The sequence below is a fragment of the Malus sylvestris genome, chromosome 15 (genome assembly GCF_916048215.2).
Source record: "Malus sylvestris chromosome 15, drMalSylv7.2, whole genome shotgun sequence".
Lineage (NCBI taxonomy): Eukaryota > Viridiplantae > Streptophyta > Magnoliopsida > Rosales > Rosaceae > Malus > Malus sylvestris.
The window spans coordinates 30656984-30673738 of NC_062274.1; the positions used below are offsets into that span (position 1 = coordinate 30656984).

General features: G+C 37.4%; 2 protein-coding genes across 3 annotated transcripts; one reads left to right on the plus strand and one right to left on the minus strand.

The window, feature by feature from the left end:
• Positions 1–1888: 1888 nt before the first annotated feature.
• LOC126605444 (mechanosensitive ion channel protein 2, chloroplastic-like) lies at positions 1889–11763 on the plus strand. Its single transcript, XM_050272846.1, has 14 exons — positions 1889–2070; positions 2811–3034; positions 3121–3180; positions 3874–4025; positions 4775–4898; positions 5018–5115; positions 6033–6146; positions 6374–6434; positions 6554–6703; positions 6794–6904; positions 7104–7271; positions 7400–7513; positions 8858–8914; positions 10681–11763. Exons 2-14 carry the CDS (start codon positions 2957–2959, stop codon positions 11575–11577), a joined length of 2184 nt encoding a protein of 727 aa, XP_050128803.1. The 5' UTR covers positions 1889–2070; positions 2811–2956; the 3' UTR covers positions 11578–11763.
• Positions 11764–11930: 167 nt separating this feature from the next.
• LOC126605445 (O-fucosyltransferase 31-like) lies at positions 11931–15764 on the minus strand. 2 transcript variants are annotated; one of them, XM_050272848.1, is made up of 10 exons: positions 15474–15764; positions 14786–14848; positions 14592–14673; positions 14385–14455; positions 14205–14293; positions 13907–14110; positions 13496–13766; positions 12996–13223; positions 12706–12903; positions 11931–12463 (listed from the first exon to the last, which is right to left on the minus strand). In XM_050272848.1, exons 1-10 carry the CDS (start codon positions 15597–15599, stop codon positions 12254–12256), a joined length of 1542 nt encoding a protein of 513 aa, XP_050128805.1. In that variant the 5' UTR covers positions 15600–15764; the 3' UTR covers positions 11931–12253. The 2 variants fall into 2 exon arrangements, with proteins under 2 accessions (XP_050128805.1, XP_050128804.1); XM_050272847.1 differs by having other exon boundaries at positions 14786–14881; positions 15474–15763.
• Between the last annotated feature and the right edge of the window lie 991 nt (positions 15765–16755).

The window sequence follows — 16755 nt, forward strand, 5'->3', positions numbered from 1 at the left end:
TTATCCATACTCATGTCTTTAATTAGATGCTTCTGATAAATCTTGAAGTCATTTCAATTAGAATGCAGTTTCTTTATGATAGAGCCAACCACGAAGCCTTCTTTCAAACCCAGATCTAACTTAAGAACAATCACTTAGAGTGCTTCAACTTACTTGACAACGGACTTGGTATTACTCATCTTGTAATTCAGAACTTTTTTTTATCACAAACTTCTTGGAACTAGCCACTTCAAACTTATATTTTTTGTTCAAAGACTCCCATAGTTCCCTAGCCGTCTTATATGATGAATAAATGTCATACAAGGAGTCATCCAAAGCATTCAGAATGTAGTTCCTGCACATAAATTCATTGTGAGTCCAAGCTTCTATAGCTTGCATAATTTCGGTAGGGATATCTCTCTCTTCTGGTGCTTTAGGGGCCTTAGAAGTAATGACATGACTCAAATTAAGAGTTGTCAAGTAAAACATCTTCTGTTGCCACCGTTTCAAATCAACTCCCTTGAATTTCTCAGGTTTCTCAACATGTTGCTTGACGACACCAACCTTTGGTTGATCCATATTTCTGTTTTAGATTGCTAGAACTAATCAAAAATAGATTATATAATATATATATATATATATATATATATATATATATATATATATATATATATATGAGAAGTATTATTGACATTCTAAAAATCTCATTCTACGCTCCTCACAAGTGTATTTTTCTTTCCTAATATAGAAAGTTTGGAGTGTTGAATGAGATTTTTGGAGAGCTAATAACAATTCCCTATATATATATATATAATAATTACATAGATTATATTGAAATATAATTACAGTATATAATCACACCACAATATGAATATAAACGAAGTTGTAAATAAATCACAACAATTATTACTAACTTGATTTCGGAAGATAGAGGCTTGTAGTAACAATCTCTTAAGATAGAAATACGCCTCCACACCAGTGCAGTAGTTTATAGACGTCTATCTTGCAGGATACAACTATTTAATTCAAGTTCTTGCACTCGAACTTGAATTCTTGGCGAATTGATATGTGTTTCTTAGTGAAAGAGTAAGAGGAGAGTTTTTTTATTGAATGAATTCGTTTAACCCTGCAGCCATATATGGAATGGCTTAATTTGAACATTTGCAACTGTTAAATGCAGTTACAACCCTTTGAAATCATTCTTAACTTAATACTTAAGTCATCTGCCCGAGCCCAAGAGCTCGTATTAATATATACCCAATACAAAGCCCAAGCCTAAGGCCACAAGGTCTATGGGTAGCCTTAAGCCATTTTGATTATAAGTGAGGAGCCCTCATTTATAAAGCCTTATTAACTTAAGGTTTTGGTCGATGTGGGGCTTGCCATCCCACATTAATTCCCAATAGTAGATAACTTATCCCTTATAAGAAGTTAAATAATGAAGATCCACGTTGAGACATGTTTGCCAAACCACAAGAGACCAGTCAATAGGACCTTTAACATTGATAATACGGGGCAACATCTCCATAGCAATAGCTCACAAAATAACCCACAAGCTCACTACTCACAGAAATCGACAACATAGAAAAGAGATGTAGCTTTTAATCCAATTAATCATTGCAGGCTGCATAGCAAAGGCAGCCAGAATAGCAAGAATAAAATCCCACTTCAGAGTAGGGTTCTCTATACTAAATTATGTTTGATTATTTATTTATTTATTTATTTTGGGGAACAATTATGTTTGATTTATTGATTGGTAATCTCTATGTTCTCCGCCCTTCACTACCGTCGTATCAAAACAAAATTGGGACAAAAAATAAAAAGGACCAGAATGGAAACCCACAAAAGTTAGGGGTAAACATGAAATTAACCCAAAAGAATATGCCGATTGCGAATCTGGCTGGAGTACCAAAAAACCAAACATTCCTCGGGAAACAAATAGAAATTTTTTGTTCTTCCTCGTCTTTCATTTCGTCGCTCGCCTACCTTTGATTTCCATACAAGAATACGAAAACCAGCCTCCAAATTGCATCGAGAACCCTCTGAAGCCTCCGATATTCCAATCCGTCGTCGCTCTACATAGCCTACGAGGTCATCTTTTACACTCTAAATTTTCATCCCTTTTTTTCCTCAAATTATTGAGCTCAAATATTGCATATATCATGTCAGTTAGCAGAAATTTTAGTGTTTATATAATAATATCTATATATATCTATAGTTTACTTTTCAGCAATTTTTGCTTTTCTAAATAATTTTGAGTTTTGGTAACTTGCCTTCCTTTCGTATTGATTTTTGTTAGAATTATTCCATGTAATTTAAGAACTCATGCAAAAATCCTTATATGGAGGGGGGAAATTTTTGGTTTTCGGTTTCGGTCAATGGAATTTAGACAGTGAGAATTACTTTCGGACTGAAATTTAACATGTGGGTTCATTTGATTTTTCGAAGTTTAGCGTTCCCGTGGGGCTGATGAGATTCAAGGTAGAGGGTGGTGTTTCCCAAAAGGAAAACCCGCCAAAGATTAGCCACGGTTTTAGGTTTAGAGTAACATGAAGGCTTGTGAAGAAACCAATGTGTGAGCACAAGACTGAAGGGTTAAATAGAATGTGAATGGAATGGATTGCCCTACACTTTTCAGTGATCATGTTACTATAGTTGATTCAGTCACGAGTTTGGTAAACTACCATGTTTCCCGTTTAATATTTTCTCTATTATGTGGTAGTTCATGCATCAAGAATTTACTAATGTTTGAGCGATTACTTGATGTTATTTCATTTTGGAAGTGTTCTTGTGTTTAGCTTTGAATTTGATGATATGTTTTCATGTTTCAGGGCTTGCTAGAATCTGTGACTAGCATAAGCTGGTTCTGGGCTTGCAACGTTGTGAAAGACTAGTTGATCACTTTATCCATATCAATTGAATTTTGAAGGTGGCTTTGAGTTTTGTTATGATCTGACCTTCTAATTTCAACCCAATAATGGTTCTTGCTGGTTCATTGCAATTGTCCCATGGATTGGGACTTTGCAAGAATCAGAGGTACAGAGAACAATTTAAGGTACTATGAAGCTTTATCGTTTTAATTCCTATTTCAATATTATTGCGAGAGTGTTTTCAATCCTAAAGTAATTTTATTCTTTGCAGTGTGGAATAGAAAGGGACAAGTTACATTCCTTAAACACCGGCCTTACATCAAGATTTGTGGTATGAGTTCATAATTGTTCCATTTTCTTTCCCATTGAGAAGATGGATATTTAGATTTTTTATGTAGTAAAAATATTGCTGAGTTACTTTTCTGGATTATTGTAGATGGTACATATAGGGAATTGTTCTCTTACTATACTGTCTGGCAACACAACAGATTATGAATTTTACCATTAATTAGGTGGATTCTTGATGTAGCTGTGGTCTAGATTCACAATCACAGTATGGCAACGTAAGGTTGGCAAGGGAACATTACCCTATGTGTGTTTAGTTTAAGCATACATTTTAAGCACAAAAGAAGTTTCATCTACTAAAGAAGTTTCATCTACTAAGTACTTCCCTTTCATCACATTATTATATTTCGTGCCTTATCTCTTTAGAGTGTAGGCTCCAGCCGTCCACCCTAAAATTAAATCTCATGATCAAGCGCTTACGATAACGCTGCGCAAGTCTGTTGGCAAACAATGCACGCAGAAAGAAAATAAAGTCCAAGGCATGTTTAGTATTGCTAGTGCTCATTTTATGCTGCCCCCACCCCGCCCCTCCCCCTCTCCCTCTTTCCCCCACCGGCATTAAATTGGAAATGGGTTGGGCCTATTAGTGACAGAGATTGTGATACTATTTAGTGATGCTCTCTTCTTTAGAAATTTAGTAACTTTCAGGAAAAATCTTGAGATCATCTCTTCTTTACAGTTTCAGAAGCAGGATTCTTGGAGTATGAGTTTGTCAGACAATGTATACAGGCCCTTACATACTGTATCTCACAGATATCAAGCATTTAAGTGCCATTCCGTGCTAACATCAGGCCAACATGGCTTGAAGACAGCTGCGATGGCGTTGACAAGGTTTTTTCTTTTAAGTGTGTTATAAACATGTCATATGCATTCCTTATAGTTATGGTTTCTTAATTTTATTATTCTATGATAACACATGTAACTATAGTTTTGTGCATTATAATAAAAGTACCCATACTTCTTACCATTTCTGATCTTTCAATCTTACAGTGACTTATGCATGACTACACTTTGTTGCTTTACTCTATACTTTCCTTTCAATCTTTTGTCCTATTTATTTTTATTCTTTTAGTTTTGTGTTAAAAACAGTGTTTGACAAATTTTACTTGATTTTTAACCTAAGCAAACATATTACCTTTTTACCAATATATGAGCATGGCATCATTTTACTTTGGAAATCAATGTCCATACTCCTTTCCCCTGATCAACCTGGATGAGTTTTTAGAACAGTATTTTGATGTATTATGTCATTAGTATACTTTGACTCTTCCTACGTATAGGCACCAGGTGGGCTGCTCAAAATGCTATTTCGATCTCTAGGGGTGATGGTAGTTTACAATAGAACTACTTAGATATGAATACTAAAGTCTAACAAGTACATCGAGTTTGGAAATCTTGGTGCTTTTGCTTGCTTTGTAATTTTTCGTATTCCTTGTCTGTTCAGCTGGTGATTTTGTCTGGGTTTTTATGTTTCTATCAGTTTATGATGTCAAATGCTGTTATCTTAAGTACTCTATATTTCGGATTTGTATAATCTTCTTTCCTAAAATTTATAAAGAGTTATTCATATTATTATGCAGATCATATAATGCTTTGCAAGGTTGTCCTCTTGTATTCAAATTGGTTCCATCAGTTGGCCTCATTATTTTTTCCGTATGGGGTCTTCCACCACTTATGCGCCTGATCAGAAATCTGGTCCTTCAAGTATGCTTATCTTCTTATGTGTTCTTGGTTTATTTTGTATAATACAGTATTTTGCCTGTGCTTCTGAATTGGACAGACACTTGATGATGTTATCTAAAACCTTTCATGCTGTCCTGCAGAAGAGTGATAGTAGTTGGAAAAAGAGCAATACGCATTACGTGACAACCTCATATATTCAACCTTTGCTGCTTTGGACAGGAGCAATTCTCATTTGCAGGTGTCTCGATGTTGTATTTTTATGAATAATTATAATTTTATGTCATATCTTTTTCACGGTGAGTGTTACAAAAGATCCAAACCCCTACCCTCCCTTAAGCAAAATTTGCAGTCAGAAAAATTCGAAAACTACAAGCTCTGAAGAAGATAAGGAAGGAATATTGTCTCAAACGGATGTCAATAGTGGATTTGGACCTTAGAGTCTTTAAAGAGAACACTCAACACCCTCAAAAGTTTGACTATCATTTTCCCTTCGTCTATGTGATCAGCACCGTGAGGTGCAACAACCCATTCTACTTTCCCACCAACCAAGTTTCTCCTTCCAGCACCACACCTCCAAAACTGCAGTAAGGCATTAGTGTCTGTATCCCAGAAAGAGAAAACACAGGTGACTAAGGGACGGGGACGGAGATAGAAAATTTCATAAGTGAAGGCAACCTTAACATCTAGTTTTACTTTAGAAGATTCAACATAATACGGTATCTTCTATACTAATTTCATGGCTAATTTTTAACACAACTTGGAGTGATTGAATTTTCATACATATGAATTGAGTTGCATCTCTCTTTCTACTTGATGTCAAGGAGGGAGGAGGGATGAAGAAGAGTGGAGGAAGGTGCAAGAAATGCATACAGAATGGTACATAAAATGAAAACTAAAAACCTATTTGAAGTATTTTCTTCTTCTTTTGAACTTTCGTTTCATGTGTTCTTTATTTCTCCCTCCTCCCTCCCACCACCCTCTTCATCCTCCATTCCCCCATATATTTTCCTCATCTTGAGAAATAAAATAATAACTGAAGTAAACATGAGAAAAGGTACCAAACAGGCCCAAAAGTTCCGTCGTAACGTAACACTAGAGAAATAGTTGTGAAATTTTAATGTGAAGCCTGTATTGATCATAGTGGCTTTCTTGTAGGGCATTGGATCCAGTCGTTCTATCTACAGAAGCTAGCCAGGCTGTTAAGAAACGGCTTTTGGATTTTATAAGATCATTGTCAACTGTTCTGGCATTTGCCTATTGTTTATCAAGGTCAGCCTTTTTTGTGGTTTAGTCTTCTTGCTTGATTATGTTATATGCAAACTTTAATATATTTACTTGGCCTTTTTATTTCTTGATGTTTCATTGGACCAATCAACAAGAAGGCTTCGCTGATATATTTGTGCTGTACTGATTTGTTCTTTTCAATGCAATTGACAATCTATAAGTTGTAACGCTTATTGACCTCCTTGATAACTAATTGTAATATATTCATGCAGTGCGATTCAACAAGCACAGAAATTTTTTATGGAGAGTAGTGACTCCAGTACTACAAGAAATGTATGTGTTGCGTGCCATAATTGTTCCTTAGATATATTTAATCTCACTCTGTGTGAAGAATTGTAGTTGTTTTCACAAAGAATGAGAGCTCTTTTTCTTTTTTTTTTTTTTTTTGGCAGATGGGTTTTCAATTTGCCGGGAAGGCTGTTTACTCTGCAGTATGGGTTGCTGCTGTTTCGTTATTCATGGAGTTGCTAGGTTTCTCTACCCAAAGGTGGCTTACTGCAGGAGGTCTTGGGACAGTACTATTGACTCTGGCTGGTCGTGAGGTGAAATCCTGAAATTCTTTACCAATTTTTCTTATTTTCCTTTAAATATCCACGCTTGTTTAATTTTTGACCTATTATTTTTAAATCTAGATCTTCACCAATTTCCTGTCAAGTGTAATGATTCATGCGACTCGCCCTTTTGTTGCAAATGAATGGATTCAAACAAAAATCGAAGGCTATGATGTATCTGGAACTGTTGAGGTTTGTATTAGAGTTTTGAAAATTCATGCACTCGGATAAAGTGACAACAGGAGTAAGACTAAAGATAGATAGTATGCATTCTTTCATGGTAAATTATACTTATTTATAACTGAAAACTATGCAGTTATATGAAAACACATTGGTTTGCTGAAATATTTTTTACTTACTGAGTAATCTGTGCTTGTATTGTTGCTTGCAGCATGTGGGTTGGTGGTCACCGACAATTATAAGAGGTGAAGATCGTGAAGCAGTTCACATTCCAAACCACCAGTTCACAGTGAATGTTGTGAGAAATCTCAGTCAAAAAACTCATTGGCGTATCAAAACTCACCTTGCCATCAGCCATTTGGATGTCCATAAGATAAATGTAAGGAGTGACTCCAGTTGCTGAATTTTGGTCGTCTCCTCTTATGGTTCAATGGCTGCTGTGGTTTTCAGAACAATGATGTAATTGCATTCACACTTAGTGTGTTAATTGCCCTTATCTTTGTGCAGAATATTGTTGCAGACATGCGCAAAGTCTTGTCCAAGAACCCTCAAGTTGAGCAGCAGAGGTTGCATAGAAGAGTATTTCTGGATAATGTTACCCCTGAAAACCAAGCTCTTTTGGTTAGTATTCACATTTTTACGTTCTTACTTATTTTGTAAATCCACATTGTTTAGTTGCGAGTTATGTATTGATTCTGTTTTTCAAGTTAATTTCTCATTTATGTGGGAAGGAGCTCTGCAATATATAATTTCCGTTTTAGATCATTTTGAGCTTTGAAGTTACGATACAACCTCTTTATTCTGAAGTAAATTGACAAAAAGTTGGTGAAATTAAAAAACCAAGTAGCACCTTAGTCTTAAATCAGTAGATATGCTGTTATGTTGGATAACTTTCCTTTTTTCACTTAAGAGAGAGATGCAAGGAAGGAGTGAGGGAGGATAACAGAAGTCTGGCAATAACTTTTGTTGTTTTACTTAGGTTAGAAGGAGGGAGGGAGAGAGATGTGAGGAAGTGGGGGAGAATACATAAACCTGCAAATAGACCTGTCAATGGATCAGATTTTGACCCATACCCGAATGGAATCCAATGTAATTAATAGGATATGGATCACAACATCCAATCTGATTATCCGGATAAGATATGAATCTGATAATTCGATTATAATGGATATGGATATGGGTCGAGGTGGATCCAATCCAATAATGATCCGATTCAACTTAATATAACGTATTATTTGATTTTTATATTATTTATACTTTTGTATAATGGTAGTTTAAGTTGTTTATGCAATAAAAATACACTTATATTCTATTTTCTTATTATTCAACATGAAACTTTAAATGAAAAATAGAAAAATATAATAAAAGATGGAGGTTACTAATGATATTTTTATCTTTTCTATGTCTTAAATTAAATCCGATAAGGATCCGATCCTATGCTAATCGGATCTGGATTGACAAGTCAAATCAAATGATCCAAATAGGATCCGGATCCATTAATCCAATTATGAATGGATCCGGATATGGATCAAGGCTGATCCGATCCGAATCCAACCCGTTTACAGGTCTACCTGAAAATAAAATAAAAATTATTTAAAAGTTTGTCTATAGTTTTTAGGGAGTTGTTACTATTGCCATTAAAAAAAATAGTTACCCTGCAGTCCTGTTTTGTTTTGTATTGTTTAAAATAACGGCTCCTTGTGAAATGAGACTAAAAAGGTAAAAGGTAAAAGGTCGTACCCAGTGCACAGCATCCAAATAAGGTGTTACCAAACAGATAACAAGTAATTGTTTAATTCAAAATGCTTAAATATGTATGCGTAAATGTTCTTACACTGAACAATGAGCATGTGTTCATAGTCTCAACAACAGAAGTATATGTTGAATGTGTTTTTCTTGACAATTGTATGTGTTTTATCTTTTGACAATTATATGTTTAATATGTATATTTTTTGCGTGTTGCAGATCTTGATTTCCTGTTTTGTGAAGACGTCACATTATGAAGAGTATCTGTGCGTTAAGGTAAGGACATTTTAATTCAGAAAATAATTGTTCTACCTTCCAATTAGCTGACCTCAATTTACCATAATCAAGGCTTAATTACAATATGCTAACTTTGAAGGAAAGATAACAATTTCTTAGCCACTTACTCAAATTAGAAGCCCTTTTTCCTTGCATGTTTCACCCCAAACCTTGCATGCACCAAAAACCTCATACCCGAGATACATTTAGTTTATAAGGATATGGATACAAATGTAGTTTGCAAAGTATGATTGAAATGCATGCTGTTACAGGATGATCACTTCAGAGAGTTTAATTTTTTTTCTATTCTTTATTCTGGGCCTTGTGCTTTTATATTGATTATATAGATGTACTAGAAGTGTTTAGTGTTACGTCACATGATCTGTGTCCCCCAATCCTGACCCTATCTGTGTGCACGCTCACTCGTGGGTGTGGGTGTGTGCACGCGCGTCTCTCTGTCTGGGTGTGTGCGTCTCTTTGTGTGTGTATGTGTGTGTGTGTGTGTTAAAACATCTTTAACTACATTAACCCCCACTACATAATGATTATACTATGATCTATACTCATACCACCGCCCCTCAACTAGGAGCATAAATAACTGCCATGTCAAATATTTTTAAATCAGAAGGAATTTCTTTTCCCTAAATCCCTGGTAAAGACATCTCCCCACTTTTCATAGACTTAAGTTTTTCTTTGTATTCCTGTCTCTCACGAAATAACAATCCATGCTGATATGTTTCATCCTCTCATGAAATTGCAAATTACTGGTAGTCCATAGCCTCACAATCCATTTCTTACAAAATATAATCCATGTTGATGTCTCGTCCTCTCGTGAAATATCAAAGTACTTATAGATGCATATAGACTTTATTATCCTGAAACATTCTCATGGAGTACTGTCACACGCACGTCTTTCTTGTTAAAAAAAGGTTTCACCCACAAATTCTCACATGTCGTGTGAGCCATAGCTCTGATGATCTCACAGCCACAGTTTTCTTCTTAATTTAGGCCAAGTGAGATCTTCTGCACAGTCAGCATCTGAATGGCTAACAACATCTGGGTCTCACACCTCGTCAAATTTGACGTTAGGATTAATAGAAGTATCCATTGGCTTAGCTCCCAAACACTCCTGTTTCATTTAATAGATCAAAATTCGAACCCCGAAGCTATCAAAGAGGTCAGGCACTGTGCTGCAATGCACAGTTGGAGCATTTCACATGCACCGGAGGGATTAGTCCTTGGGCCTACGAAGCCTTTGGGATACACTTGACTTAGTCAAAAAACAAAAAAAAAAAAAAATAGTTCTCTAGTGAACCAATTCCTTCATCCGAAAATTGTATTAGATAGGATTTTAAGTTTGTTGATGAATTTGCCATGTGATGATGCCGCTGGTACACTAAGCCTCATAATAGAGTTATGGAGATCACGACTTGAAATACTGATAACATAACTGAATAAGTGTCCTTTTTCTTCTAAGATCCTGGAAGCTCAGAAAGTAGCACAGAAGATGTCAAAACAATTTAAGGGTTTTATCAATTTACTTACAGATACAAGATAACAAACTGGTTGACTTCATTGTGCCACCACCAATGACGACACAAAAATGGCAGACAATGTTCTTGCCATACTGTGATTCTGGACTATTATAACCAGATTCGTTCTTGCCTGAATGTTTGTTACATAATAATCTGCCATCATGATTTCTGTTTCCTTGATATATTGAAGGTTATGCTCATTTGAAGTGTACTGAATGTTTGACTAAACAGGAAGCTATAATGTTGGATCTTCTTAGAGTCATTAGCCATCACAAGGCCCGACTTGCCACACCAATTCGTACGGTTCAGAAAATGTATAGTGATCCCGATTTGGACAGTGTGCCATTTGCAGATTCAATGTATAACCATGCTGGAGCAAGATCCAGACGCCCATTCATACTGATTGAACCCTCATACAAAATCAATGGAGAAGATAAAAAAAGGAGTCGTACGCAAACCAGTGGAGAGCGAGATGGGAAGGCCACAATGCGGCCATCTCCTGACTCCAAGGCCAGAGAAACACCAACTTCTGACACCAAGTCAGATTCTAAAGCCGGAGCAACATCAGTATCTGACTCCAAGACCAGAGAAACACCAACATCTGATACCACAGCAGGTGCCAAGAGTGGAGAAACGCCAAATTCAAACACAAAGGAGGACCCGAAGGGTGCAAAATCATCTACATCTAATCCCAAAGTTAGTGACAAAGAAACAGTGAAGTCAACACTTAATTCGGTCTCCAAGTCAAATTCTAGAGACACTGAAAAGTCTGATTCTGACTCCAGAGCAACGGGCATAGCATCTAATAATTCGGTGCAGAACTCTGACAGAAAGCAACAAAAGACTGCAAGTGGATCAACGACTTCTCCAGTGAAACAGGAAGGTGAAAGGACGCCTGTTCCCGAGCCACCAATATCAAGGCCTGCTATAGAAGAAAACATAGTGCTTGGTGTTGCTTTAGAGGGCTCAAAGAGAACCCTTCCGATTGAGGAGGCGATGGCTTCCCCTTCGGCTCATGCAGAGGCAAACGATTTGGCTCCTTCCCACAATGGAACTGCATCTCCTATTAAGGGTAAGAAAAATGATCAGGTTCCGGCTGCACCAGGGTCAACATCTGGAAATGATTGAGTTTAGGAAGATCGAGGGAGTCGTAGCTTTTGCGCCATGCAATTCCCTAGTCTCTTTTAGAACAGGGCACTGTACATTGTCGTTTACACACACTAGTTTTCGTTACTCTTGCAAACAGGGTATGCCATTTTGCGGCGGGCTGATTGGATTTCATTCTGCTTCAATAAAGTATGCTACGATCAGTCACTCATGCGTGCATTTGATGATTTTGACCATATTACAAGACCCACCCACTTGATAAATGTTAGCAATCACACACACGTGCACAACAGATCACAGCAAAATCCTCCACACTTGTGGAGCGATGTAGTTGCTGGAAATGGTGTAGTAGTAGAGGATGGCCGGGGACTTTTGCAATTTGGCATGTTCTTATTGGACTGGATAAAATGATTGCTTGCGTATACATTACATGTAAGTCGGAACCAGAACAAACACATTTGTTTCTTTGTAAGGGTATTGCCCTAAAGGTCAATTACATCCGAACCCGTCAACAAATATTACAAGTTTACAACTCCACTTCTACGTTATTCTTCCACCTATCACACCCTTTGCATCCTATCGAAAAATATCAGCTATGTAGTTTTACGAGCAACGGAAATCGGCATTGTTCTTTATTTACCAATAATGAGATGTCGAACTCGAACTCCCTTTAGCCTCCTCCGCTATCACAGTAAACTCATCCCTCGCACATGCAGTCGGGAGCAGGATAGGTGTATATGGACTGCTTAGGCTTTCTGATCCTGATTTGCCCTTGCCTGTTTTCGTGCCCTTTTACTACCGACTGCTGGAATTCCGACCAGCTAAGGGTTTTGTTTAGGAAGAGCTGGCCCAGTAGTGACATACTTGGCCTGATGGTCTTCAAGTTCTCGTAAGTTCGGTGCCCTACCTGTTGACATAAATTTTTTAGTCAGCATCTTATGAGTTGTAGAGCATTATCAAATGGAGAGGATGTGAAAACAAATATACGGTGCTCCCAATTGCTGTGAAAATCTTGTGCCTTCGTGTAAGGATGGGTGCTCAAAGACATTATGCAGGTGCGAGACAACCCTCACGAGTTGAAAGTACCGAACATGGTAATGAGAATACATGATCTCGTAGAATTGATAAAAAGATATTTACAAGTCTTACCAGTGCATTGTGCATGTTTCCTGGAGAAGCAGAAACGAAGATGTCACTGTGCATGCTAACGTAGTAATCAACCGCTGCTAACAGAGAAGCCTTTCCTTTGATTTGGGCCCGTTCTTCTGAAGAAGCAAGGCTCTTTTTATCTTCCATAAGTGGAAACAATTTTCGCAAAGTTGCAATCCTAGCTTCCCCACCGTATACCTGAAGAAAACAAAACGAAATTGACTTTCCTAATTGAAATTTGCCAATTCACTCGGATAAGACATGAGTTGGACAGAAGGAAAACTAAGAACCTTGTGGGAAGCAAGATAGAGGCGAGTATTGTTGTCAAATCCCAAAGCTGCAAGCAGCAATCCAATCTCTTCAGGAGTTAATGGACAACGCCCCTGACTCCTCAACTCTTCGTCAGTGAACTGGGAGTTAAGGACCCTTCCCTGCCAGATCACTTGTCGATATTTGGCCAGAGCCAGTTTTTCAGCTTTTCCACCACCAAAATCACAGGCCGAATGGGCTGCCATATCCTGCAGAATGAAAATAAACAGAACATATTTTTCATATTTTTCAATAGTTACAAATAAAGTTTAAGTTAGGGAGTGACACATAATGTGTTACAATCCGTCCATTGTTTCCGTCCCCCAGAACATAAAACACTCAAGTCAGACATCACTAGTTTACATAAAGCAGTTCCTCATACAGGTTATGCCAAAATTTCTCTGTATGCTCCAGAACTTTTGCGGAAAAATAAATCAGACAAATCAAATGGATGTATATCAAATTTTATGAATATCATTACCTTATCAAACCGTAAATGTAGCACAACAAATTTCCCTGCCCCTTGCTTTTCTTTCACATCTGGCATCTCCTGCAAGTGGTTGGTACCAACTCCCCCACTTTTGGTAGAAGGATATCTAAGGCGGCTGATCAGAGCATCTCCAAGAGCTCTAATATGAGGGACAAACACTAATGCTTGAAAGTTGACCTTACAGCGTAGCCGTTGGATGTCCATAGGCAAGTTGTCAAATGTCAGGCGGTGGGAGAAAGGGGCAATCGCTGCTATTCCATAACTGAACCACATACAATTCAGCATATACGAAATCTAAGATATGAAGCCATAATTTTTCATTGACTTCAATAGCTACTAAGGTCTGAAAATTATACAACAAGAACACTATAATTTCAGTCAACAAGTTCAGGTGATACTGACCTCTGAACTACGGGCAATACATTCTCTAGATACCAGTGGGCTGAAGCATGGACAGGTGCTGTCTTAACTCTCGTAGCTCGGATTGCTGTTGCATAGTACTCCCTCGTGCTCCACGAGAAATCAGAAGGTAGCTCTTTAACTATTCTAATATCATCCTTCAATACATTAATGAAATGATCAACGTCAAATATATCCATGAAAGAGCTGCAAAGGAAGGAAAAGAACCAATCAGAATTCAAGAGATCAAGAACATGAATAACCAGTGCAAAGATAAAATCAACGTTTCTTCTACAAATACCTCGAATCTCGCCATACAGGATTTACTTCAAGGTACGGGATCACAAGGGTTGCATTCAGTATTCTAGCAACTGCTACTGCATCACATATCTACAAATAAAATAATTTAAGGACTAGCCAGGTAGTTATACAACTTTGAAACAGATCTATATTAGATGCATCAGAAACTTTTAAGACCTACCCCCATCCTCTGCTGGTTCAGCCCTCCATCAAGAAACACTTGGATGAATCCCTCAGATTTCTCCGGTAATGCTGCATGAGATAAAAGCATCAATCACCGAAAAAGTAGCACTTGCGAGTATTACATTGTAAAACACATTAGTTCCGCAACCTACAGTAAAACTACTTTAGAGACAGGGATATAGACAAGTAACACTATTTTACTCACAAGGGGCAACTGATGATTCTGCACAAGGTTTCCATGATTCGCTGGCCAATGGAGCCCATAGATCCGATAGTTCCCCTTCTGACTACACAAGGTAAGGATTTTTTTTTTTTCTTTTCAGTCGAGAATTTTATGCAGACAAATCAGTCAACTACTTAAGAAACAAATGTGCTTCTTCTTAACCAACTCTTACTCACAGTTTGGCGTTGTAAAGCACTCATGAGAAGGCGTTGGTGCTTAGATTTTGGAACATTCCATTCCTGAAAAGTCGACTTCGTCATCACATTAAGCCCCTAAAAGAAAAGCAGTATTTAAATGTGAATGTGAAGGTCCGTACTACTCTTACAAGTCAAACAATGTGTTCATGATCCCAAGCATACAAAAAAAAAAAAAAACTCACCTATCCGAAATTTTCTAGCGGATTTTATCAAATTTCAACAACTTTTTTATTCAGCTTAGTGACTAATCCTAAAAGACCGACTCACGCTCTAGCTCTAGTACGTATGCTTTAATTGCTTATGATAATCTTGGATCCTCAGTTTGTCGGTGTTCAAATCAACTAGAAAAATTCCCTCAGTTTGTCGGTGTTCAAATCAACTAGAAAAATTCCAGTAAACAAATCAAAGCAAAAACATGTACGCAATCTGATCCATGCTTTTAAGTTTGGCAAAGAAATCACCATCTTACATTTTACGTTTACAGCATTAGTAAATTGAACAATAACGAAAACCACTACAAAAAGGTCAGAAAATCCACCAGAAAAAAAATAATAAATAAAGCAGGAAACCTCATTAGTCGTTGCCACTACTAGCAGTCAAAACAAGCAGGTAAAAAGTAAGTATAATCCTAGGGAAACAGGTAATTAAATAGGAGGAAGAAACATACCGAGTACATGGAAGGAGAAGCATGGCCCAATGGACTGAACAAAGTGGGCAAGAAAACTGGAAGGAGAAGCAGCAGAAGAGCACCGAGTGCTCCTCCTCTGGGAGAAAACTGAAGCTCGAACACCATTGTTCCAAAGCTTGGATCCGAAAGCTAAAATCTGGGTTTTGCTCTGCAGTGGAAACTACAGAGACCCAGAAAGAAGAAGGGGGGAATAACGCAGCTATAAATGTAGCGGCTTAGAGAGAGAAAGCAGCCATTATCGTCAGTATATAATAAGAGAGAGAGAGAGAGAGAGAGAGAGAGAGTAAAGGCACTTTGAGATGGACACCTGGACTCTGTGCTTTGTATTGATTCTGTGAAGCGTGTCGTTGTCAGAGATAAAGGTAAATTTGTAAGGATTTTGGTACCAAGAAAAAGCAAAGCAAAGCAGAGTGCTTTTGTGTTGTGTAACTGTGTTAATTAAACACAGTTCCGACCGTTGTTTGGTTTTGTAAAGGCGTTTGACGGTGGTTTTATGTATGAAAATAATCCCCGTGAGTTTGATTCATATTATAATTTGTTTATATATTCCGTTGAGTTTGATTTGTAGATATCAAACGCTATAAGTTTGATTTATATTATATGAATTAAGAACTGTAGTGATAAGAGTGAGTTTTATATATTAATTGCAGGAGAAATTTATTTTTGGGTAAATTACATAATTCTCTTCAGGTTTAAGATCTATTACAACCTCATATAACATCTTTAAACCATTTTACTTTCATACCTCACGTACTATTTTATTTCAAAATAATACATCCGTTAGATTTTCCATCCATTTGTCTGTTAAATGCTGATGTGGCTGCCACATTTGTGCTGATGTGGCTGCCACATGGCAAAAATAATAATTTTTATTCATTAAAAATATTATAATATTAACCCTGTTAAAAAAAACCAAAAAAACCCAAACCCAGATCCCCTTCCTTCCCCCTCACCTCTCTGCAACTCCCATTTACAAAAAGCCACAATCACCAATACCCTAATCGAAGCTGGCTCTCTTCTTCGTCGTTGACGGGAGGCAAAGGCATACGATTTTTCAAGTTGTTGGCCGTGATTTTCTGGAACACCAATCCCTTCTTCATCGGATTTGACGACGACGTTGTCGCCATCTCAGCCTCCTCTCTTTCTTTCTCTTTTGTGATGCATCCATCTCAACCTCCCCAAGCAACTTGGTCGCGACGTTGCTGCAGGCCATGGTGAACAGTTCCACTTGAAAATCCCTCCAATTTGAGCGAGAGTCAAA

Coding starts and splice junctions, on each gene's coding strand:
- LOC126605445 (XM_050272847.1), bottom strand. CDS start 15,599: ATGGTGTTCGAGCTTCAGTTTTCTCCCAGAGGAGGAGCACTCGGTGCT. Junction 14,674..14,785: donor GTGCTTTACAACGCCAAACT/GTGAGTAAGAGT, acceptor TACCTTGTGTAG/TCAGAAGGGGAACTATCGGA. Junction 13,224..13,495: donor TACATTTACGGTTTGATAAG/GTAATGATATTC, acceptor TTCATTCTGCAG/GATATGGCAGCCCATTCGGC.
- LOC126605444 (XM_050272846.1), top strand. CDS start 2,957: ATGGTTCTTGCTGGTTCATTGCAATTGTCCCATGGATTGGGACTTTGC. Junction 3,181..3,873: donor GCCTTACATCAAGATTTGTG/GTATGAGTTCAT, acceptor TCTTCTTTACAG/TTTCAGAAGCAGGATTCTTG. Junction 6,704..6,793: donor TGACTCTGGCTGGTCGTGAG/GTGAAATCCTGA, acceptor TTTTAAATCTAG/ATCTTCACCAATTTCCTGTC.